Source organism: Cololabis saira, chromosome 9, assembly GCF_033807715.1.
Source record: "Cololabis saira isolate AMF1-May2022 chromosome 9, fColSai1.1, whole genome shotgun sequence".
NCBI lineage: Eukaryota > Metazoa > Chordata > Actinopteri > Beloniformes > Belonidae > Cololabis > Cololabis saira.
In genome coordinates this window covers 24078154-24104852 of record NC_084595.1, presented here as the reverse complement: position 1 = coordinate 24104852, position 26699 = coordinate 24078154, and the positions used below count along the sequence as shown (strand labels likewise).

Genomic DNA, 26699 nt, shown 5'->3' with positions numbered 1-26699 from the left:
TACCTAAAATATTCTTAATCCCCCTTTACGAATAGTTAACCAAAGTTTTAGTTGTTTTGAATGACTTCTTCTTACTTTTCTGAGCAAGACAGGGTTACTCACTTTTTTAAAGAGAGAATCATATTATTGAAAATCCAGTCCATACAATCCATGTTTTCACTCCAATTGGTAAGACTGACCACTCTGTCTATACATCACCAACTCCAGTCCGTATGTTTTTTGGGAGATTACTATATAATAGAAAAATCCAGCCTGTGGTTTTGCTACTACCTTTGACTCTTTCACAGCTGCACAGATATTGACAATTGTTGTTACACCATGGTCTGCACCGAGACCTCATGGGTAAACTTATTTTCAAGCTCCAGTTTTATCTCATCTGCCCAAATCTATTGTTAGTTGTGGTAGTTTCTCTGTTTATACAGTTTACTGTCTGTCTGTAAGGTAATATATAGAAACATTTGCAAGATGTAAGCATTTGTCATTTAATCTGTATATTTCTTTTCTTTTGTCCTGTGAAATTTCAATTTAGGTCTCATGAATCTGCCTAAATAGAGGAGCCATTTAAAAACCTGCTAAATATAACGTCTACGTAGATAATGGTTAAATTCTTTCCTCACAGTTCATTCATTACGATATTAGCATTTCCATTTCGTGAACCCACAATATCACAGACTTCTTTCTGCAAAGAGACATCATGCGTTTTGGGTTTTTCCTTTCATGAATCACTACATTATTGTGGTGGAGAGGACTGAGATATCTCCAAACTGATCTCAGTGGAACATTGGAGTGATCGTAGGAGCAACGTTATCAGACGCAATTTGCTTCTCTGAAACTGTTGTGGTTGAGGTACCAGGAAAAACTCTACTTAAACACCAGTAGGATAAACTTAACAAGGTACCAAGAGACCTCATTCATATAAGGAATAAGAAGTTTTTCACCCATGGAACCAGGCCTGAGGGAGAGGCTTAGCAGCCTGGTCAGGATGTGGATGAACCCAGACTGAACAATCTACGTGGGACCATCGTTCTGTGGACTCCACTCATAAGAAATTAGCACTTCAAGGATTGGGCAAAAATCCAAGCTGGAGGCCTTGGTACTCTGGTCATGCCTGGTGGCTGAAAGTGGTGATAGGGACATGGCACACAGCACAAACTCTGGAACCAATCTAGGTTGAACTTTTTATTCACTTCAGAATTGGGAGAGGGCGAAATTTGGCTGTGGTTGTAGATCCTAATTTCACCCCTTAAACATTGAAATTTTCCTTGATGGAGGACAGAATGGCTTCTTTGTGCCCTTAAATCAGAGAAACGGCTCTTATAGTTGCGTATCCTTGGCACTAGTATACCCTTTGTCAGAGATTAATCACTGATATTGCAACTATAACGCAAGATGTGTTGTGGATACTGGAAACAAGCTGAGCTATCAACTGAGTATATCTGGTGGTGACTTGGATAAATGTTGGTCAGGAATGGCAGACAAGGTCGGGGTATCCACGTGACTGCTGAGTATGTGCAGAGAGTGCTACTTTGCACTGAATGAAGCTAGTTAAGTTGGTTCGGGAATCTGATCTGGATGCGTTCTGGAAGCTTCCAAGGAAAGACGTTTCAAACTTGTCCAAGCAGTAGGGAGCCTTTGGTGCGAACCCATGATTCATACACTGTTCAGGCTTTTCTTCTGTTAATTGTGTGCATCATCACTTGCATTATATCAAAGCAGAAGATGAAAGAAAGTAGTTGACAAGCTGGGCATAAAAACCATCACCTCATCGAACTGATGCCTTCACGAGGCGTTACAGGTCAATTAAAACACAGACAAACAGACTATCATACAGTTTTTTCCCCACAGCCATTCAGTCTCTCAACAAACATACATGGTGACTCCATACATCCAGTGCAATACACTCCCCATATCAAATGCAAATTCAAACTTAACTTATTTATAACTCATTTATACTGTAAAGGTCTGGAGGCTGATGCACACCTAAAAAAGACTTGGTGAAACAGGTGCGTAGGAGTTGGTAGGAGTGAATCAAGGAAAAAATCTCTGCTTGAGAAAGGTCCTGTGGACCGAAACGTTGCTTTTTTGTTTACCCTATTAAAGTTTTTTGCACTTGACCTTACAGTGTGCGGGAGACCCCCTTTTTTTTTTCCTTGATTAACTCATTTATACTGCAATACTGTCACTCAGCACTTTACCCTGCTCTCTGTAAAGTCTGTATCTTGTGTTTTTCCTACCTGATGTGATATGTCTTCATATTGTACAATGTGTGGCTTCGTCATGTGATTGTATGTTTGTCTCTTTGTTTTTTTAATACTACTGGACTCGGCAGTTGCAATCTCATTTTGTCCTGATACAGTGACAAATAAAGGTAACTGTCTGTCCGTCCGTCCGTCTATTTATTTAAACTCATATTTGTTTTACTATTAAAGCATGTTAACCAATTCTTTGTTCAAACTTTAAGACAATTAGAGCTTTTAATTAAAGAGAAACAATTCACACTTGCTCCCAATACATTTTCAGATAATAGGTTTTGATCTCAGTGGAACATAAGTTATTAATAATGAGGTAAAATGCGAGGAATATCAATAGAATGAACCATTAATGATGTAATTTTTTTTTTCTAAATCCCAATCTTAAGGTATCACTCAATTTTTCTTTTTCTTTTATTACAAACATGTGCTTGAGATTTGAGACATCTGCACGCATTTATGGAAGGTTGTCAAGAACAAATACTTCAGATGGCTCTCAAAATAGACACTGATCTGGGACATCCCTCCTCAGAGAGTTATGTATGAGAGGACAGCAGCCATTGGTACCCTTAAACCTCAGTATTCCCTGTATAGATCCCCAGAATACGTCAGCATATGGTTTCACTCAGGACACAACGATTTACTCTGGATATGATACTAGTTGCGGAAGTCTGAACAACTTTGGCTCTAAGTCAGCTTCCTCTCACCTCAGCACATGGTTTCTATAGTATTTTCTGGCAAGGGAACAGCCCTTTGGTTTTATTCCCAATGGTATGAAAACACGAGGAAGAAATGTTAACTGGTCAAAAATAGTTTTCAGTGACTCCTTTTCTTCAGATTGTGTATTACAAAATCAGTTAAGCAAAATGACAAATGTTTTATTCTTGATAGAATCATCATTACTGTCGCACTGTTTGAAGTTTTACTTTAGTTTTGCAGCCACACTACTCCTCCCAGTCTTGATTAGTTTCTCGAGCTAATGGAGAGTTTCCTCTGCAAATGAAAAAAGAAACAAAACAAACAAATAAAACAAAAAACCAAACAAACTCATGAGAGGCATTCCAAGCATCAGACATACAGAAGTCACAACAAACTACAGTGTGGTGCAAAAAAAGGAGAAAAAAAATCCTGTGGGATTATTATAATTTAAGCAGAATGTATTCCCTAAACATGTTAGGTCACATTAAAAGAGAAGGGATTGCTTGACCCATCTTGTATTGTGTGTTTTCATTGAAAATGGTGCCGTCTGTTCTACTCTTTTTGTCACGGGATGAGGATATTAAACATCTCATTTGTCTTCCTCTGGAAAAGCAGTGGGTGGCACTACAGCACATTTCAACTTAACGAGCTTGATCTAAGAACAGCATACAATCACCATCGCTGAAGATAATGTTGACTAACTTTTGTCAGTGCACATGAGAGGGAGGGTGCCTCTGCACTCTTTCCCAAGCATGGAAGTGCCGACAAAGACCAAATGATTGCATTATGGAGTGAAATATGGGCTATTAAAGTCCAAATGGATCAGCCTGAGCCATGTGCTGTTACTATTAACAAAGAGATAACATAAGTTTTTGAGCCAAGGGACATTGGAACACATCAAATTTGACGTTTCCATGGAGAGGAGGCAAACATTCACAGCGTGCAGTATGGGAAGAGAGCGTGTACTGAACAGGCTTTATAAAGCCTTGTGACTGCTCTGATTATTTACAGCTTGTCATCACAAAGCATGCGAATGCTAGTGTTGTGCTCCCCATAAACTGGGGTTTCTTTAAGAAGGTATGCAGTTGCTGTCATATTTCCAGATGATCAAATACTTTTTAGATGATAACAGGAGTGTTATAAAGATTTTGGCACAGCCAGAGTGGCCAAGTGGCTAGTCAGAAGCTTTGGGAAGAATTCTTGTGGGCTGATGTTTTGATCCAAAATAATAGTAACAATAATTACATCTCTTATTCTGCTTGACATCTTGGGTACACATTTCACTTTCTACATCCCCAGTACCTGTGTAGCCTCAGGGCTGCATTAGAGTTCATGTATGACATTACCTGAAGCAACACTTCCACCCTCCTCCCTGCAAAGACATTTCCAGGGCTGGATTACTCTGTACAGGCTACCTTCAGCATCACAAGTTGTCTGAACTCATCCACTAATGCGGTGTTCAAAAAAATCACTTTGAAAATGCCAAAAAGGACAAGAAGAGTTCATGTTCAAATATGCAAAATAAATATATTTTTGAAATACCACCTTGTCAAGGTGTTGGCAAGCAAAATGTCAAATCACAGGTCACAAAATCCTCCTTCGAAACCATTTAATTCAAAACATCTGTAGCCTTTGCACGGCAAATAATCCTCACCTGAGAATGATGACCCCGGGAATTAACCATGAAGAGTTTACAGGTCTACAATATGTGTGAAAAGAATTGATTGTAGTTTAGGAGAAATACACACGATAGTTGTACGGATGGATTCTATTCTATGTGCTCAGAGGCTTTTGATGTCAACTTTGCAACCTCAAAAGGACAAGAGAAGTCTCTTATGTCAGTCTGTACACAAGCTTGGTACAATCAGTTTTATTTATCATTTCATGTATAAAAATTCAAGAGGCTGCACTGCAACTTACACATATGAGGAATAGTTAAAAAAATAAATGTAAATCAAATGTTCTGCTTATTCAAGTTGTCAGTGTTGGAAGCTACTCATTACTAAGACTTGTTATGTGCAGGCTTATGGCTTTCATAAAAGGTATAAACCATTAATTCAGCTTTCTTTAAAGAGAACAAGCTACTAAATACTGAATTGTTCTTTGATTTTGGTAATTTCCATTTTGGTGAAAATGAATGGGCTGGTTTTAGAAATGAAACTCCAGGGCTCAAAACTGGTCCCACTCTGGCCTGGCATTTGTAGCCTATGTCATATTTATTACATTTAAGGTAACTGAGTACTATTTTGTGTATCCATATCATGCACACAGCCAGAACAGGTAATTTACTCTTTTTTTCTTTGAAGGAGAAATGAAAAATAAAAATCATCAACACTATATGCACATTAGAAATGGCAGTGGTACAAAGTAAAAATACAAGGTTATTCTTTCCACTGAAATATCCCAAAGCAATTTAAAATATAATGTCATTATAATAGTCCTGTCTGGGTAGTGATGTAAAAATCTGTCATGGCTGAGTCCACTATCAACAAGTCTGGTTGTGCCATCTGCCCTGCTTGAGTGCTCTAGGATCAGGTCCAGATCCAGCAACGGCATCTTCTCACACAAAGACAAATGAGCAGCTGTCAAGCTGTCAGCTCCCCAGAAATGACCTCCATCTACAAAAATGTTGTCACATGGGGCCTCTTGGTCATCAAGTTAAGAAAGGCACCAGTGTTTTGCTTTTGGCTGCCTTTCCTTTTTTTTGAATGTACTTAGAAGTACACAACTTCCTGTGTATTGAGTGACAAAGTGACCCAGACAAAGAAAAACAAGCCGTTTAAATCTAAATGGAGCAGAAGGGAAGTGTGATGTATATTATGGCAAAAAAAAAGAAGGAAAAAAAACAACACTAAACAAAACTGCAGTCTCCAATACAATACAATTCAAATACGCAGGTGTGTATCCGGACTCCTTCCCAAACCCATTTGTTTTAAAAATGCCATGCATCATGAAAACGGACCAAACAAAAAAACGGAGGGGGTGCTCTTAAAGGCCGAGTTTAACACTTTGGTGAAATTCTTTCTTTATTTGCAGACAGGTGTTAAATAGGAAAGTTGACACCAGTCTAACCTCTATATGATTAACAGGAAGGTGGATTTCATCTGCTGGTGAGGTCAGCTCAGCAAATCTGGAAACAACTTTTGTTAAATTTACACGTTTTAAAATTGTATCTTTACAAGCAACAAAAAGGTTCAGAGATGCCAATTTGAGATGAGCTTCCCTTGTACATTTATTGTACAGTATATTATCCTGGTGTTATGATACTGTTGTGTTGCTAAATTAATTCAAATTCATATCAAAAATGAATATCAGAGGAGTTTTCAGTGTGTACAATACAACACTATGCGCAATCAGCATAAAAGTGAAATTTGGCATTGGATTGATTGTTTATATACAGTGTAAAATTAATAGAAATAGATCCTACTGGGACCCTGTCCAGGGTGTATCCCTGCCTTTCACCCAAAGAGGTCTGGGATAGGCTCCAGCAGACCCCTGTGACCCTAAATAGGAATACCCAGGTATAGAGAATGGATGGATCAGTTCCAGAACCGGCTCGAGAGGAACACCAGCTGGGGTAGTTTGATGAACTACCTTTCACCTGTACACCGTGTATTGCATACACACACATCTTTTCATTTTCAAGTCATCATACTTTGTGTTAAGACCCACAGAGAAGTATTTTGCTTATAGTGTATGTTTCGCTGAGCCAAAAGCCTTTCATAGATTTATCAGATAAAAGTTCATCAAGTGTTCAAAGTTCGATATTGGCTCTTGCTTTCAACAGTGAAAGCAGGAGCTGTACCTCCTGTCAAATTCGAAATTATAGTGAGTTTTTATTTTTGTTAACCCCCTCACCCCCCACAGCAGTATCTCCACTCCAGTTTAAAACAATACTTCAAAATCCTCAGACAATAATGAAAGCTGAACTATGTAATTGATGTTTGCTCGTGAACTTTTTAACATAACATTTAATGTTTTAAAACATAACTCTTTAATAACATGCTGTCTGCTTTTACTGAGACATATAAACTGTAAAACTGTGAACTGAAACTGATTAAAAGAAAAATATGAAAATGATTATCTTTTCTTTATTTTAACTGGTGGAATGAAGTAAATGTATGTGTATGCCAGTATAAGCTGGTATACAGTATATTCATGATTGGTCGTAAAACACGAAGTGGAAATACAGAGCTGCTAGGTTAGGGGCCATCAGACCAAAGAAGGAACTGTTGTGCGACGGAACGGCTCAGGCAGGGGCGGATATCTGAAGAGAATCGCATGGAAGGCATTTGGTTGGTTGTTCTTCTTCAGTGCATCGACTTGAGCAACATCAAGATTGCAATCAATTATTTTATTTACTGATCTGAGTCACAGTAAAGACAAATCTTTCCTGCGCTCTGCAGCTGGGGATCCTTCCTGCTTTCTGCCTTGTAAATCTGTTTCCAAACTTTATTCTTAAATGTGCAATTTAAATAGCTGGGGGTGAAGAGGTGTGGTCACAATTAATTAATTGTCTTTTCGGATTGGTACATTATTTAATGTTACCACATAGTTGAGCTATGTACTTAAAAAAAAAAAAAAAAAAAAAAAACCTTTTGTGCATATTCAAAAAAGAGGTCAGTACTGGAAAATACACAAACAAGTAACTCACATAGTTTTGTGACAGGAACCCTTGATGGCTTATCAAGTGCAGCGTAGATTTTTCAGTGCTTACAACACAATATCTGAGATGTCAGAAAGTTAAGAGCTGGTTTATATTTGGAATTTAAAAGAAAAACTATAAGTTGTTTTTGTAGTTTTAATGTGACATTTTGACACCAGTGGTGGAAAAGTAACTGGCTCATTTGAGCATGCCCATTTTGATTTTACACTCCCACTCAGCTAAAATTAAGAGGAACATACAAACAATTTTAGTTACTTTAAACATTAAAAGGCCTCACCATTTAAAAAGAATGGAAGCTTTTAAGATAGAAAAAATTGTTAAAAATTCAACTTCTATATAGCCCCTAATGTCTTACAAAAATCATGTGGTCAGGTCACAATTCGGATGTCAATAAGATGTAAAGTGAAGCACCAAAATATTCAGTTTTCCTTCTTAACTCCTCACATGGTTTCATTGTTTGAGGTTATATGTTTCAGTGATTGAAAAACCTTGCCAATAAAGTCAAAGAACAGACACCGGAACTTTGTCTTTCTTTCTTTCATCTACTATTAATCATTTTAAAACAAACCCTGAGATGTTTTCGATACCCTGAATATAAAATGTAGTTTTATATGAATATGATGTAGTTCAAACCAGCTACACATTAGCAGCCACAACAATAGCACTATTGTTTCTTTGTAAATAATTTATTAGTCCCATCTGAAACAAAACATTTTTCACTTGTTTTAGTCTTTATATTTTCTTTTGCAGTATTTAATTACATAAACATTCTGAAAACTCATCAACACATATACATCTGTATACATATCACACACACACACACACACACACACACACACACACACACACACACACACACACACACACACACACACACACACACACACACACACACACACACACACACACACACACACACACACACACATACATACGCATATATGCAACAATGACAATTAAATAAAGATAAAAAAATACTAATAAATACAAACACACAGCAACAGAGTGGATTGAGAATAGAAATGTCCATCCAGGAGCAGGGAGAGTTTAAGTCAAGCTGCTGTTATAAAGTCTGATGGCAGTTTTTAAAGGAGCGATTTATTTATGCCTACTTATGTATGAATGTAAGTTTCTCTGTGTAATTGTTCAAATGTGTGTAGTTTTATCGGGGTGATAATCCCTGTAAGGCTGCAACACAGACACATGGTAAAGTTCCTCCCCTCTCTGGCTTCAGTCATGGTGTGATTAAAGCCAAAGCAATCTTGAGCAACCTGCGCTGAGAGAGAGAGAGAGAGAGAGAGAGAGAGAGAGAGAGAGAGAGAGTGTGTGTGTGTGTGTATGTGTGTGTGTGAGAGAGAGAGAGAAAGAGCGAGGGAGAGGCTAAAAGCAAAAGTAGGAAGCCATTCTGGTGCACTCTGGTGGTTCTTGTAACAGCGTCGCTGCTTGCTTGATCTCCAACAGTCAAGCTGTGGTATTGTGGCTGAAGAAAGATTTGCTGAAAAACGAATTCCCTTTGGGTTCAAATGGATAAAGCTGTGTTTTCAACTCCAAAGTCTTTTTTTCACTTGACACTTAGACTTTTTGTGTTGGATTCAAGAAAGTGCTGCAACTAATAACGCTTCAACTCTGCTGACAGTTTGGATGAATCTTTCTGGAAACATGTTGCTGGCTGCTAGAGGGTCCAGAAACAGTCACATCTATGAGATGAGGGAGAGACACGACCTTCCAAGTGTTGCCAAACAGGAATCTTGAGGTGTGAAATGTGAGCATCAACTGCAAAGAAAAGGAACCTGTTTGCTGCGGGACAACTTCATCAGCTCTTCATTTTGATTTGTTTGCGTGATGCTTGTGAAGATTCTTTACTTGTGTTAATTTTGATGTGAAACCCAACATCTTCATCTTGTGACTGAGTTGAGCCTGGGAAAGATGAATAACTCAAGCGCTGTACTATCGGAACCTTACCACAGCCCGATGGGACCTTGGATCCTCATCGTATTGGTCACCATCATAGTGATCACTGTGGTGGGAAACCTGCTCGTCATCATCGCTGTGGCACGCACCCCACAGCTACAGACTTCAACAAATATCTTTATAATGTCCCTAGCGTGTGCAGACTTCATCATGGGGATCCTTGTGGTGCCTCTTGGGGCCAGCTATTTGGTGACAGGTAACTGGCTATTTGAGAAACAAATGTGTGACTTTTGGACTTCTGTTGACGTCCTCTGTGTGACAGCGAGCATAGAAACACTTTGTGTCATAGCAGTGGATCGCTATATAGCCATCACAAGGCCGCTGAGACACAAGGTTCTGCTCAGTAAGTTGCGTGCCAGAGTGATAGTTTGTTTAGTGTGGTTTGTGTCCACCTGTATTTCTTTTGTACCAATTATGGCAGGGTTTTGGGAAGGAGCAGATGATGATCCTTGCCGTAATTATACTAATTGCTGTGACTTTGCTACCAACCCTGTTTATGCTATTTCATCCTCTGTAGTTTCTTTTTACATTCCTCTCATTATAATGATATTTGTTTACACCAAAGTCTTTGTAATAGCAACACGGCAGGTCAAGCTCATAGATAAGAATCGATTGCGTTTCCAGAATGAGTGTTCAGCAGCACAGATTCACCCTACCACCAACATCAGCAACATTGTCCTGTCATCAGCATGTATGGGCTCCAGTAGCTACAACAGTGCAGGACGGAGAAAGAGTGTCAAGCGTAGACCATCACGGCTAATGCTTGTCAAGGAGCACAAGGCCCTGAAGACTTTGGGCATCATCATGGGGACGTTCACAATATGCTGGCTTCCGTTCTTTGTTGCAAACATTGTCAGTATTTTTATCAGTGGCATTTCTGGATCATGGCTCTTCCGACTGTTTAACTGGCTGGGATACATCAACTCTGGCCTCAACCCCATCATCTACTGCAGGAGTCCAGAGTTTCGGGCTGCGTTTAAGAACCTTCTGGGCTGCCCATGGTTCTCCACCTTGTGGATAAATGATTTCTATAAAGAACTGCAGAGCCGTTGCTCCTGTTTTCTATGGCAGGCGGACTCAGGCGGGGCCGGCTCTTTGCAAAAGTCTCGGAGCAGAACGAGTGAGGGCAGCGAGAGCACAGCCAGCAAAAATGAGGATGCTTCCCTCGGCCCGCCGCAGTCCAATGGCGGCACACAGTTCAGTGACCGTTCAGAAGCAGAGCTCAAATTGTAAGTTCCTTTTTGATCATTTGCACAAAAACACGTTCCTCTTTTTAAACAATATTACCTACTTCTCGAAAATCACAGTCAGTATTTGAAGACTGTGTATAATTTTTTATAATATCCATGATGGAAACACACCAGGTCACTTGTGGCCACAGTAGGAGTCATGAAGATCAGGAAAAAATGAGTATTAGAGCAAACTTATATTAAAGTAAAAATGGTGTAATGCACTTTATCAAAAACATAATATTAAGTTATGAACCTTCAGTGCATTATTCTGAAAAAAAACTATTTAAAGAGTTTTGATAAACTCTCTTTAAGGACAGTTATGTAAATCAGGGAGGCAGTGCAAACTTTATTTATATTTTAGTTACTCTGACAGCTGGTTCGTCATCTATATTTCTTATTTTCTTTTGTTTTTTACACCACTGGTCTATCATGTGATGGCTTCTGTGGCGAGGGTGGAGAGGGGGATCCCCAACACTGTGGAGCAGCTGTGGGTAATTTTAGTGTGAAGAATCAATGTTACAGAACATGAATTTAAATTACTCTATGCTTTGAGACATTGTCATGCAGACTCGTCATTACTCAGTGATGATCCACTGATGTGTACTTGTGACCTTGTTTGAGCTTGACAATAGCAAAGAGCTGAGCCCACAGTAACTATAAATCAAAATAAATGTTCAAATAAATTATATTATATCATATTTGAAGACTGTCAAACTTCAAAAATGTTATCACAAAGGAAATAATAAACAAAGTGTTATGGAAATATCATTATTAGTATTATAAATATCAAAATATGTATATCTATCAGTTTATTTCAGATTACAAAAGCTCTATATGGCTTTGAAATTCATACTAGTGGTTGCTATACTTTTTTTTATACGCTTAAAATAATATAGGCCTCTATGATTTAAAAGTAGCCCCCAGACAAATGAAAGTTCAAAATGTTGATATTGATAGAAAATACTGTTTTCTATGTTTATTACATTACTGTTATCATTATTATTTAAAAAGCTATCCCTATTTGGACATATTCGCATACAACAGTGTACTGCAATCCAGGAAAGAAAATACAGCACAAAAGAGAACTGAAAAATAAGTTATTTTTATTAAATACTGGGAACCATTGGGTTCTCACAGTACAACACACACGTACACACACAGACACACAAACAGAAGGCTTCGTGTTATGCAATATTCAGTAAACACTTGAGGACTGCACATCCATCACTTACTGCACTTTAAGAAGCCAGTGATAGAGTGGGCACAGAGATTTTAGGTATTGTTGATTAATACAAACCAATGCAACACATTAATCAATGTCAATAATGAAATACTTTGCCTGAATTTTGCAAGTGTGGACGTTTGTATGCCAGTATATAAGTGTTATTCTAAAACTAAAGAAACAATAGAGTCGCATGATGTTAAAGATGAAAGTAAAGTCTCTATGATGGGTTAAAGGTTGGTTTGGCACTTTCAGGCACACTTCTAAATATTGTTGTGGCTGTCTGCCTGTTGGTGGGCCTCAGTGTGCCCTGCCCAACGCCCCCTGCACCAGATAAATCTTTATCTCTAATGCACAAGACTTCCCCTATAACTGGACAGGCTGTTTACAAGTCTGACAACCAATGAAAATTATTAGCAGAGGTTAACTGGAATTGGGCAGCTATTTGGTTCCTCGTTGCTCTGATACTCCAGCTGACAGCGAGCCTACTGAACATGCTGCTGCAGTTATCGTGTTAGTCTACAGACAATGAAGATGAAGAATGGATGCAATTAAATAACTGAGCTAAATATGTGTTGATTGACTAGAATGTTGTCTTAAATCAAAAATGTATCTGAAGTGATTTAAATTGACACTTCAGGAAAAATAGATTAAATAGCTTGGTCACAAATATCGCACAAAACTTCTAACTTGTCTCGTCAAAGAGATTTCTGTTTGTTGAACTGTTTCACAAGTTTCACACTATTACTGATGTATATATGTGATGAGGGAGTTAATATTTTATACAAATGGAAATCAAAATGTGCAACTGGTGTATGTGAATTAAAAAATATAGGAACATCTATTTAATGCAGAAAATAGACTTTAAAAATACTAAACAGCTGTCTGTTCAATGACTGAAAAAAACTCTTACCCACATGGCACTTGCTTTTTCATGTGAACTCTTGCAAGTAATCCAGTTTTATGGACTGGTGCTGTGTCATTTTAAATATTTACTCTACACACTACACATCATTTTTGACCTGACATGACACCTCCTCTGCAGTTTACAGATATCAAGGGGCATCTATTACCAGAGACATTTATGGGCATATCAATGAGGTGGATAAAAGGAGTTATGTGTGTTCAGCTATAAATCACCCTAAGGGGAAGGCTCAGCCAGCTCACCCTTCGCTTTGAGCAGGATTACAACTATTAAGTGAGAGCAGGCTTGCAAAGTCTGGTGACTAAAAGACACCAATACACATGCTTACAGGTAATCCAAGTCAGGTTTGAATAAGGAAGTGAAAGGTTGTTCTAAGCAACCTTTCTAAGCAGATTACTGTAGATTTTGCTTTAAAGCTCTAACAGAGTAACCTAAAGTTTCTGTTGGAGCATCCAAGCATCTCCAAAGTCCTCCCTGTCAACATGATTAAGAGAAATGCATATTTCTTTTCAACCCTGGAACGATATGTGGTAGATACAGTACGCTGTTAAGTCATGAGCTGATATATAGTTGAGCAGATAAAGAGATGAGGAGTTACTAAGGAATGGCTGCTTCACACTGCAAAGTACAGACATTATCAATAGTTACTTTGTTTTCATAGAATTACATGCTGGCACATCAACACTGCCCTTATCAACATCCAGGGTAACCTTCTGCTTGTGTCACGCACATACCATGTTACACGACAAGAACAATTCTTTACAGATTCCCTTCATAACAATTCACTTTAATGTCCGGCACCGCGTGACTCGGTTGTTCAGCGTTGAGCTGTATGTCGCTTCGCTTTTTGTCTCTTATGTTCCTCTTAACATTAATTGTAATGTGTATATTGGAGTTTGTTTTGTTGGTTTTCAAAATCTCCATGAAGCAGGTGGCGTGTTTAGACAATGTATGCATGATTGAAAAAACTACAATAAAGCTCACAAAGGAGCATTTTGTTTCGTAGAGAAGCAGCTGACAACAAGGCTGCGGAATAAATATGAGAATGAAATCAGAAGAGAAATGCAGAGTCTCTGTCAGATGTCTTAGGAACTTGATGAGAAACATCCAGAGATCTCATCTTTGGGACAATACCTGCAAAGTTACAGAGCAGAATCCAGAGAGCGAGGTAAAATATCATTATTAAAGTGCATGCTCTACAGCAGCATGATCTACACCAGCACTGATGCATCGCCGCTGAGAAGAAGCATGTGAGATAACAGCTCATATTTGGCAAAACAGCATTAAACTAATACTTTGCAAACGAAACCTAATTGTTAAAATTGGATAATTATTATTGAAATATGAAAAGCAAACACTTTTCAGTGGTAAGAGCACACAGAGGCGGGTCCACCCAGATGTAGCTGCAAACTGATTGTTCACAAAAGTCAAGTGCTGGGAAAGTCTTTTTTTGCTTCAGTGGTTAGTGTGCAAAGGGAAATGCATGAGAAAGCTCATTATTGCAGATATTTTACAAATTTATTACACACTTGAGTTGACAACTAATACGAAGCAATTGAGCAGGGCATTGTGTTTTTAAGCTGTAAGTGTGTGTCACTGCATCACTGTAACAAATTATGTGAGTTAAATAAATATGTAGATATAATTACATTTCCCACGCCTGTTGTATCCTCCCAGAGTGTATCATTGATGGACATGCAGCAAATATGAAAGATATTATAAGAAAGAAAATTATTTCTGCTGTGTTGTTCTCCCTGCAGGTCAAGTCTTGGGTTGTGCAGGAATTTAAATGTGACATATGTTTGCTGCAGAACTTAAGCTTGTTGTACTTGTAGAGGCCTATGGCACCATGTGATCTCATCAACCACTTAAGAAAGGCTCTGCAGCTAACATATATAATTTGGCACGCATTAGGCCAGCTTCACGTTTTGAATGTGTGATAGGAAGAGGGTGTTGTGCAGTTTCCTGTGCTGCGAACTGTGTCATTCTGAACTTGTCTCTGCAGAATGCTAATTGTGCGTCCTATCCAGCTGCCATGTGTATTGTACATTGAGTTAGTTTAAAGTGAGATCAAGCCCAGGAAATCATGAAACAAGGAGCAGGCTAAAGTAAAACATGGTGGTGTTGATCTTGGGGAACTTTCCAGTGTTCTCCTTCATGCCCATCTGATAACTGATGCAATCACACTTCATCAGGGACTTTTAACTGAGACATCCAGGACTTGAACAAACACTCAAGAATAGTAAAGCTCCAAATTCATCAGGTTTGGACTTGTAAAAAAGCAATGAACTACAAGGGGTCAATAACGCGACTGTATATAAAGATTTATTTTAGCTGCATTTTGAGCAACCGATAATGTTTGATGAATGAAAACTATTTCAAATATTCAAAAAGGAACAAAAAATACTAGTTTGATAAATGAGTTAGAGGCTGTTTTGCTATTAACAGCAAGTAGTTTCACTATTCAAATGTTTGAGAGGGTGGAAATCTCTCTGATGAGGAGTTAAACCTGTATTTAGACTCACATTTTCAGTACATTACTGAATTACATTTTCTCTTCATAGCTTGCTTTTATGTGTTTATTGAGGCAGATTTTATTGGACTGGATTTTACAATAACCTGTTTGCAGATTATCGAGTTATATATCACTGGTGATGGCACATGACTGGTTTTGATATGCAACAGAGTTTGATTAAATTTGACTGATCCAGTATTTGGTGAATAAAGGTCAATAAGAGTTTGAAATATATTATCATCTCAGTTTTTGTAACAGATTTAATCAAAATGTTATAAATGTGTTCATAATGATATAAAACATTTCTCAAAATACCAAAACATATGTAAAGATTAAAAATGAGCTATAAATAGGATAAATAATGCATTTCTTTTTGTATATCTCCTTTAAGTAAATCCTATCCTGATGGGAAACCAGATAGGGGGACACAGCAAGCTGATTTTCCCATGAGTTAAAAGGCTCCATTTCCATAAATTGTGGGCAATTCTGATGAAACCACAGTGTAAACTGTTTCCTGCATGCTCTTTTCCTATGCACATTTTCACTTGTGTGAAGCTTATGGTTCAGGGTAGTTTATGTCTTCCTGCACAGACATGCACAGTGGAGGTGATAGTATCAGATTGCGTGTCATGCTGGGGAGCAGAAGGGTTTCACACATTAAAAGAGGTTGGAGAAACTTTCTGAAAATACATTAAACAAATACAAATGAGAGGATTATGATGCTGGTTCCACGATGAAACACAGACAAATCCATAAGAGAATACAAATTACGTTACAAAGTAAAGGACTTAATACTTTATTTTATTTCATTTAATTTCATTAAAATAATAATAAAGATAATCAAAAAAACATACCCTCTGCTTTTTTTTTTTACTCGTGGCGGCTTTTTCCAGATTATCGTCATACTCTTCTTCTGTCCTTGTGCACAAACACTAAAACCAACATAATCCTGAAAAATCGAACTCCATGTAAACCATAGCTGCTTTTTCATATTAATAAATGATTTAAAAAAGTTTAGTGGTTATATGTACAAGCAAATATTAATAAATCTATATGATATGAAGCTCATAAAAATTGGAACCAACAAAAACTTTTCAATCTATCATTATTCTATATGTTGATATTGTTATTAAAATGTATAAGCTAACATTGTTTTGTGAGATTTTCTCCTGTGTTTGAGAATATTTCTTTAGGAAGGTAACATTCTAACACCTTTATCTCTTTCCAGTTTCACATTGCAAGAAGAGGATGGATAAATTGTAAAATGTCAGTCTACTGAAGCAAACTGTAAATGTGATTCCTGCAAAGACTGAGGCCAAACAACAGTGAAGACAAGCTAAAGGAACGTGAGAGGTAGCTCCAAAGAGATGACTCCACCGATGGGAATCCGATGACGTGGTCTGGACTGCGGCTCGCTGCTCTGCAAACATTGACCACCTAACTTCCCAGTGTCATCTGCATATTGTTTACAAAATACCTTCTGTTTCAGAGTTAAGACAAAAATGCATTCCAGTTAACCTTTGGATACATGCATACAGTTGGTGGCCTGTGGTTTTAAAATATCGGTGTAAAATAATGATGTACAAAATATTACCTGGTAAGTTATGTATTTATGATACACTGAACCTGTAGAAAAGAAAATTGAAAAGCGGACTACGAGTTCTGGCAAGGTTGTAGGCTCTTTAGAAACATTTTAACCACACAAACTTTTCAGTGTAAATGTATGAGGAGTTGGCTGAGATATTCCACTCCAGTGTTTTGGTTAAAGCCTTCATGTTTTTGTCTAAAGCCTGGCCTCTGATTGTACAATCTTCTTTAAATCCTTTTGTTTATGTTATAGTAGTTTCATGAGAAAGGTAAATTATACTGACATATAGTATAGATACTATTTACCAGTATATATAGCATATAGTGTGTATACACCTATACAGTACATAGTATTCACCCAAGTCATAATATATTGATGAATAAAAAGAGCTGTCAGACTCAGATGCCAGAGCACATGTAATCTTATTCTGCAGATTACATGTAACTAAACAAGGTACAGTATTATAAAATACGGGTGAATATATATTGAATGAATATGCTATATGCCTTATTTCTAATAAATTTTATCTTTTTTTTTTGTATGTGGCAATCTAAGCCAAGTAATGCACTCACAATAATGGCCTAGTAACGGACATGATGGAAGAAGCTTCCATGACAGCCATTATTTTATTGCAGCGTATGATGACACTGGAAGGTCATTGTAGGTTAAATAATTTTTAAACAGTCTTTTGTGAACTCACACGATAAAACAGTTTTGGAAATCAAATTTATAAATTTATGAGAAAAAAAAATATGTTTGATGAGATTATACAACTACTGATTATTAACAGGAGCAACACGCAGACTTTACTCTTACATCAATCACATATGAACGCTCTAAATATGTAAGAACCTATTGCACTGACTCTCTCATTGTGTTGAGGGTTGTTGCTTTGTTGTTGCTGCAAAATTTTAACCTACAATTGACTCTATATGAAATTTTTGTATTAATATATCTTGTTGGGTCTAATTACTTATAAAACTTTGTAAATAATTAGACACACTGAGAAATAATGGATAACTTATAGTTGGGATTCGGGAAATCAGCTAATACATACAAGTGACTGTTATTAACCCTGACAAAAACGTAGTTATGATTTTATCCCAGTTTACATGAATGCATTTTGTTTCCTTGTTTCAAGTACTGCAGACGTACTCCAGTAACACTGTCGATGTTCATGCCTGTTTTTTAAAGAGTAATCTGAGCTCAGTAATTCTAACTGCAGAATATGTTTAACTGTATATTAAAGAGAGTTTCCCATTTGAGGATGGTAACCTAACTCACACTTGGTTGTTTTGTTTTACTTTTTTTTTTATTTATCTTTTTTGTTAATAGGATTTATGAATAAAGGCGTTTTTATTTCCTTTTATTTACAAGTGAAAATACCATGCTGAATACAAAATAAAAGATGATCATTTCGAGTAATAACTCCTCTTGGAAAATATGTTGTCTTTGTAATAAAAAGATCTAAGATGCTTAAAAAGAATATTTGCAGAACTCAATAATTTGTGGGCAAGGTTTTCAGTTTTACAACACAAATCTGAGTTAGTACATTATACTGTCATCCAAAGACAAACAAAAAAAAACTAACTCATTACATAACAGTAGTATACACAGGTCAGATACTGGTCATACGTGCTTTGGCAGCAAACGCCACCATAATAATGTGAATGTGTGTGTGTGTGTGTGTGTGTGTGTGTGTGTGTGTGTGTGTGTGTGTGTGTGTGTGTGTGTGTGTGTGTGTGTGTGACAAAAAAAACAACACCAATGCTAGGAACAAGCTATAATGCTATAATGGCTAACAAAGACTGACAATGAATTCCAGTGGGCAGAATTCAAACCTAGTTCCTCCAAGCGAAACTTTTAGTGCGTATACATTAAGTGGGCTTGAAGTTTACCTTGTATTGTTGAAATGTCAATAGCCTTTATCAGATTCTGACATTTATCCGGATATTGTTGTAGGCTACTAAGCGTAAAGCATTATCTATACTTTCAAAACTTCCTTATGTGGATTTTTTCCATCTTCATGTTGTAAGTACAGTACATGAAAAATAATAACCTCAGGACCAAAATAAAAGTGACGTGCAGAATAATACATTGTCCATTCTCCCTAATGATTTCTCAGGTTTGTCTTAGGAGGTTCTGAGAGCCGACTCACGCACTGGGAACCACTGTTCCACAACATTAAGCATTGCTGTTGAAACTGCTACGCATCTTGTTTTCCTAATGTTGTTTCGAGTAATCCTCTGCCCACTGGAACCAGAGCCACTTCTGTACCTGCTACTGTCTGAGCTGGGATCATCAGCTGTTATGAAAGGGATTTACAAAAATTTTAGACTTTGAAAAACAAATTTAGAACAGAATGCCAAACATTTGAAAATAATCTGACCAAGCTCAGCCGGTCAGATGGGCTGTGTGACGACCGGAATATCATCCGGGGCAAAAAATGCAACAACCTCAGAGTGGAAACGATTATCCTATCTCAAGTCGAGCCACAGTCTTATCAGTCAATTCTTGTTGCAGTGTTTTTCATGAACACAAATTTACAGTAAATCAAAAACATTTGTTTAGGGGGAACAGAGATGGTTTGAGTTGATTCAAATAAAAACTATTTTCTTTGATGAGTGCTCATGTAGATATGGTTATAAGAGGTGATGATGCTTTCCAGACAGATCATAAACTTTGTTGGAAGCCACATATACATTATATTAAGCAGAAATTGTCTAAATCTATTGGTATAATTTACAAAACAAGGGATCTGTTGGATAAAAAATGTCTGCACATACTGTATTTCTCTCTTATCATGCCATACATGTCATATTGTGTGGAGGTTTGGGGGAATACGTATAGAACTTATATAGACCCTATAGTTAAACTCCAGAAAAGAGCTGTACGAATAATAAATAAAGTTTCTTATCGTGACACTACTAATAAATTATTTGTAGAGTCATGCATATTAAAATTCATAGATATTGTATATTTAAAAACATTAGAAATTTTGTTTCGAGTTAAGAATAATAGCCTTCCTGCTTGTTTTCAGCATTTCTTTAAATTAAGAGAAACAAATTATAATTTAAGAAGGCTGTGGGTCTTTGAAAGATGTCGTGTGAGGACTAATGTTAAATATAGATGTGTTTCATTTTTGGGAGTCAAATTATGGAATCAACTTAGTGATGAAGTGAAACTGTGTAAATTTCTGTTGAATTTTAAAAAAATATTGAAAAGTAAAATAATTAAGGATTACAATGCTAAATGATTGGAGTATAATTTGGTCAAGCAGAACAATTTAAAGGGAAATTTCTCTTTTGTTTCTTTTCATATTGCAGATAATCTGGGTTTTCTGTTGGAAAGTACAGGGTAGGCAAATATAAGCTTTGGCTTCAGCCTATTCCTTTTTCGGTTACAGAGTTTATTATTATTTTTTGTGTGAAACTGATGAGTGTAAACTTGTATGAAAGTGTTTTGTCATTTACACACACACACACACACACAGTTTGAATTGCAAATAATGTAATGTAACCGAAATAAACAATTCATTCATTCATTTCATTCATTCATTCATTCATTCATTCATTCATTCATTCATTCATTCATTCATTCATTCATTCATTCATTCATTCATCCAGTTTCTTACATGTGTGTAATAAGATGTTAGTTACATTTATATCGTACACTTCGCAATAAGATTATAGGTCGCACACCAATAAAGTCTCATTCCATTATGTGCAATTGATATATGTTGGTTTGACGCTCAAAATGTAGCAATTTCACATTAAACGTCTGATGTGTTGTATTTGATACACACATTCTGGACCTCTCCACCACCCACGTAATTGAAACAGTGAAAAAAATAGTTTTATACAATAAAACAAATCAAACAGATTAGACAAAGTAATAGATACATAAAAATTACCCCATGTATTCATAGAGATACAACAATGTGTAATTAAAAACTGTTAAAGTAAGTAACATTCTATTATACTTAAGCCTCCATATATAATAAATACTGTAATAAACATTTCAAAATGAAAAAAAAGAAAAAATATATTTTCTGTATCATTCCTTAACTCACGCATTAAGGCTCTAATTGGGAGAAGAATGGGGTGGAAAGTGGGGTCACCGCCAACTTTCATGCCAAAGAGCCAAGTCTGAACCCCATCTATTGTCCAAGAAGGTAAAACTAGTATGATGAAACTTTACAGTCTCACAGGTTCTTCACCTTGACGGTACAAACACGTGTTTTAAACACTTGGACAAGCGTAACTGTTCGGCATTTCAGTCGTGATAGTTCAGTTAAAGCATGGCAGCTGAATTGACTTTCTGTCATTTAAAATGTGATGACTCTATTTATATAATCATCTTTATTGTGTAAATGTATCCATGTTACAGCCAGTAAGATAAAAACAAACCTTGATATTTTCAAGTTAAAAGCTTATGTTCTGCTGAAAAAAATGCTAGTCAGTTGTATGTAATGGGAATTCAGCAAATTCTATTGAAAAAATCAATCCATCCAAAGAGGGACGGTGAATGGGATTCCTAACAGATTATTTATTAATTGTAAATTAACTGTATTAAGCAGCTGTGACTTCATGATACATCCAGCACTGTTTCCTCTAATAAATCAATAGTCCCCGGGCTTTAGTTATATCTAAGTGAAGAACAAGATTTCTTACCTCATTGTTATATTGTGCCTTCTTAATTTGAAATCAAACTACAGTAGGCACGTTAAAAAGGGAAATAGTTTTTTGTGTGTCTTTGGTGTTTTCTATCAAATATGTCATGCAAGTTCTCTCATGCTTGATTAAAAGTATTCAACCTTGGATTTAATACTTCCCCCTTTTTTATTATTCATGCAAATTTCACACTTTAAATATGCTGCAAACTGATTAACACAACCTTTCCACCTTCCAGCTTTGGACGAGCCAGTGAGATGTCGGCCAAGTGGTGAAAAGCATAATTAACTTTGAGACACATGGATGCTTTCAGGACATATTTCAGAAATAAAGACAACAATTTTAACACACAGAAACCGGCTCTGACGAGAGGTGTTTTAACGGTCCATGACCTAATGCCTTGCTTTAAAGAGGGATATCTTTTTCCCGAGAAAAACCATGACTCACAATAATGCAAATATTAAAGCTATTTTATTTTTTTCCTATACAAGTCAGAGTGATCTATTTGACAACACCAATTGTCTGGTTTAGCCATCTACTGCCATCTAGTGCAGTGATCTGTGATCTCCAGCTTCATCTATTAAAATATGAACTGACTGGTGCAGTGATTTGTTTTTCTCCTTCACATCAAATGGTCCCTTTTCCTTTATCAAACAACAAAGGGAAAAAATAAACTGTATCTCCCAGCAGCATGAAGTACAAGCAGGTTTTAACTAGTGCAGCTTTACATTGTGGTCTCTTGGGTGCGTTTTTTGCTTTTCAATTCATAAAGATTTAGTATGTCAGCATATAAATACCATCATTTTGTAACATTTTATGATTAAATTAACTTGGACCCTGCCAAAAGAATTTCCTAAATGGCAGGAACTCTTAGAAAACATAGAAATGGACCATTGAATGTCACTAATGTAGAAATCTGTCATACATACATGTATGTTCCTTCCGCATGAAGTGAACATTTTTGTACTAATCTGCCTTTTGACTCCTTTCCTGTCTAATTAATTATAGGGGACAGCACAGAACACACCCCCCACCAACCCCAGCCCCCGACACAAACACACACACGCAAATAAACCTTAATGAGGACAGGAAGATCCAATCCAAAATGTTTTGCTGTCATTGTTGGAGGCTACGGGAAAACGCCTCGTCTGCCTGTGTGCTAACAGACGCTGTCTGCTGAACCCTTTATTTTCACCATCCTTGCTTATTTGATGGTAGCGCACTGACATGGCAAAGGTAAACTTACCAGGCCCACAAATTAGGGAGTGACAAACTCATCCATCACCGTTGCCTAGGGGACAGTTTGCAAATACGTGCTGCGGCTTAGCAACAGTGCCTAAACAAAAGCCTGGCGGCCCATGGGCCACTCGGTTTGGCCGGGTTCAAAACGAGCCGACCCAACAGCGGCCATGGATGAAAAAAGGAGATCTAGGGGATCATCTATCCCATTTACCAGGAATCACACTGTTATAACCTAGGCGATGGTCAGCCTTCAAAATAAGAGTCAGGCCGGAAACAGGGGAGTTGTTTTATGACATATTTTGTAGCCCTTTGTTGGTACGCTCGCTTCAGTCATACTGTAACACTGCTAGATACAAAAACACCCTTCATTACTGAAATGAAAATAATGTAATCATTAACACCTGCACATTTATGAAAAGTGTGATAACGTATGTTGCACGAGCTGCCCACCATACTGAGAGACTGCGGTCTGCTGCTGTTTCACTTGTTTCATCTATCCTGGCTCTGAGGTTGCCCCAGCTCCCACTCCTTTTCTTTCTTCCTGCATCCTATTCTCTTTTGCTGAAATATCTAAAAGACAGAATGTAATGATCCATGGTCTGCATCAATTCAGTCTGCAACCTTATTTCAATTCACAGCTTTTTCATGTGAAATCATTGTGTAATCTGGCTCCCTCTCTCCCACTCAACCCTCTCCTCTCTAGAGTACGCTGTCAACCAAAAGATAGATAACCATTGAAATTGTGCCTGGTCAGAGGTATAATACATCAATACGCAAGGTTTTCCCGATTCAACACCAGGATGTTGAGATAATGTATCCAGGTGGCATGAGTTTAATGTTGCTCTCTCACCTAAAACTGGATTTGAAAAAACAAACAAACCGGAATAATTAGATACTTCCAAAACATGAGAGCTTGAACATTGCCTCATCTTTGTCTATTTGGTACTTAGAAGACGCAGCAAAGCTTAACACCTCCATAATAATAATTGTGACGTTGTTTTGGCCTCGGGAAATAGGTCATATGTTTGGCTGATAGGTGACAATCTATCAATTTCAAGATGTAATCCGTGTCATCTGTAATGGCTTTGGAGCAGTGGCCTTCCCTGCTGGTGTTGGTACAGAACACATTTCACAATAATAAATGATACCCTGGTCCTGTTTTCAGCCAGCACGTTATTGTGTTCTTGTTTTGGACTCCATTTGAACATTTGAACTAAAGAAAAAAAATAATCTCTTGGGTACAGAAGCCTTCTCCTTTCTGTGCAACACAGAAAAAAAGATACACAGTGTGGATTCATAAAGGACAAATGTTTACAATCTGTTTTTTTAGATGTTAAAGAGAAAGAGGATAGGATGCCGGGGGAAATAAAGCGAAGGGGAGTTGGCTCTATTGTCACAGCAAAGCAACGTGAAACAGGTGTGACACAGCAGGAAACCACAGTACAGAGGTGAAATGAAGCAAGCAGTTGTCAGAGTAATGCAAAACATCTTCCTGTTACCATGCTGAGTGTTTCATCTTCCTCTGTACTTTTTTAAAATATATTTCTCTTTTTTCTTTAAACTTTAAATCATCAGATCATCATAAATCATTAATTTTCATTTCTACTACTGTATGTTTCAATGTCTCTGTAAATCACTTTGAATCACCTTGTTGTTGAATTGTGCTATACAAATAATCTTGCCTTGCCGGGCTTTATTGTTGTGTGTTATTGTTTGAAAAGATGAATTATGGTACCCTCGGGTATCAGGAGACTGTACCCAAGGATGAACCAGACTTTTGAAAGTCCACAATTCTTTCCCTGTTGCCCTGCACTTTATGTTTAAGGGTGTCCTTCAAAAATGTATTCAAAAGCGTGCCTTCAGTTAACTCACAAGATGCCAGTGTCTCAGGAGCTTCAAATCCCAAACCATAATCATATTGAATTCTCCAATCTGTTTCACTTTCTACATCCAAACTTGGAGCTGGTGAATTATTCTCTCTTCTTCTTGTGGTGGTGAGTAAAACTTAACTTTCTCTGGGTGTGATTTAAACACACTACAGCCAGTTTACAGGTTTAAATTGTTGGGCAGTCAGTTGAGCATATAAAGCCTACATAACACATCTACCAGATCTGGAATTGCAGAAAAGGATGACTCATTTGCTCGTCAGGGGAACAAAAAAAGGATTCGAATAAAGATTTTCAAATAATGGACCCATAGAGATGCAAGTTGTGACAAAAAACTGACAATGTTCATATTTCAAGAAAAGATGATATTTCTTAGAAAAGGAGAGAGGAAGTAAGGTTAAATGTGAAGGATTAGACCTGAATGGATGATGAATGGTCACACAGTTATTGCTTGCAGACAAAACAGAAGAGCTCTGGAGAATTATTTTATTGATTCTCTTGATTTTAGCAGATGGGATTCATTTAATAGAGACCAGGATGGAAAAGGAATATACTGTACAGGTAAGTAAAAATGCAAATGTGTGAAAAATACACATTCATGTTACCATCCAGATGGAAGATTTTCCTAATGTGTTATACATTGAACAATGCTCGATTTGCACTGACGTATATTATCTTCTCTGTATAACTTCCGTTTCCCCTGGAACATTATATGTAATGTCTGTAAATTTGCTATATGCAGTGGTGATGGTTGAATTCCATCCCTTATTTTTTAAATGCAACTCAGACAAAATAATAACAGGTGAAAGAACACATTGGCAGGGATCTGAGATATCCTAGATGTCCCTGCGGGATATCTCGTATCCCTGCCACCAGGATGACTAAGATGACAAGCAGTGGGGATGTATGGAAAAAGCTGCTGTCGATATCTGACCATAGCCCATCTGAGCAGAAGTCAATCAGAATCTATGAACTTAACAAGTCTTCTTTTTAATTCATTAAAGTTCATTTTGTCTTGGCTTACAATTAAACTTTGCTGTTTCTTTCATTTAAGATGGGATCTTAGGTTATTATTTATCTGACATGTTCGGCAGAAAACTTCCGCCTTCCTCAGAGTGTCACCGCCAAAGTCTTCCGCCAAAACATGTCAGGTAAACACTAACCTAAAATCCTTGTCTGAGATAAAAGAAACAGCGAAGTTTAAGTCTTTTTTTGTGTTAATGTTACTGTTGTGTTAAATCAGCTTACTGGCTGCTCTCGCCTCCTCAGATGATCATTGCTGCTTTAAACAGAGGTGACGCTGTCTGCCTTTAGTCTTACAGGCGAGATGCTCTGCGTGTGCTTTACTGTGCTTCACAGGCAATGAAGGCCATCTATGCACCTCATTGCTTGGACAACAGTATATGGTGGGAGGGTAATGTCAAAACTATTAAACAGTTTTGCTAATTGAGTCCACGTGTCACAAAGAGAACCCAAACGGAGTGACACTTATCTGTGAAGTGAAATTGATCAATGATTAAGCCTGGCGCTGTCCTGCTTTTACATAAAACATGCTGCAACTTATTCTCAAGTCAGTTTTCTTTTCTGAAGTTAGATAGAGTCCGCCCAGAACGAAACACAACAGGTAAAAAAAAATATCAACAAAACAGTTACACTTATCAATAGAGTTGCCTGCCACTTCCTCTGTCTTCAGAAGTGTCTGTATTTTCTCTCAGCATCATGTACGTCACAGTGAGGTAGGTCAACATTGTTCTGCACTTCCACTCGTACAGACTGATTGTCTTTTTTTTTTTCCTGCTGCACAAGGTCCCATTTACAACTTCTTTTCAGT

General features: G+C 37.3%; 1 protein-coding gene across 1 annotated transcript; it reads left to right on the top strand.

Moving 5' to 3' along the window:
- Positions 1–9010: 9010 nt before the first annotated feature.
- Positions 9011–18642, top strand: adrb3a (adrenoceptor beta 3a). Its single transcript, XM_061728884.1, has 2 exons — positions 9011–10814; positions 16708–18642. Exons 1-2 carry the CDS (start codon positions 9541–9543, stop codon positions 16733–16735), a joined length of 1302 nt encoding a protein of 433 aa, XP_061584868.1. The 5' UTR covers positions 9011–9540; the 3' UTR covers positions 16736–18642.
- Positions 18643–26699: the final 8057 nt, after the last annotated feature.

What these genes read in the sequence shown, in the direction of transcription:
- adrb3a (XM_061728884.1), top strand. Translation starts at nt 9,541, where the DNA reads ATGAATAACTCAAGCGCTGTACTATCGGAACCTTACCACAGCCCGATG. An exon ending in TCAGAAGCAGAGCTCAAATT is followed by an intron (nt 10,815 to 16,707) that starts GTAAGTTCCTTT and finishes ATCTCTTTCCAG; the next exon opens with TTTCACATTGCAAGAAGAGG.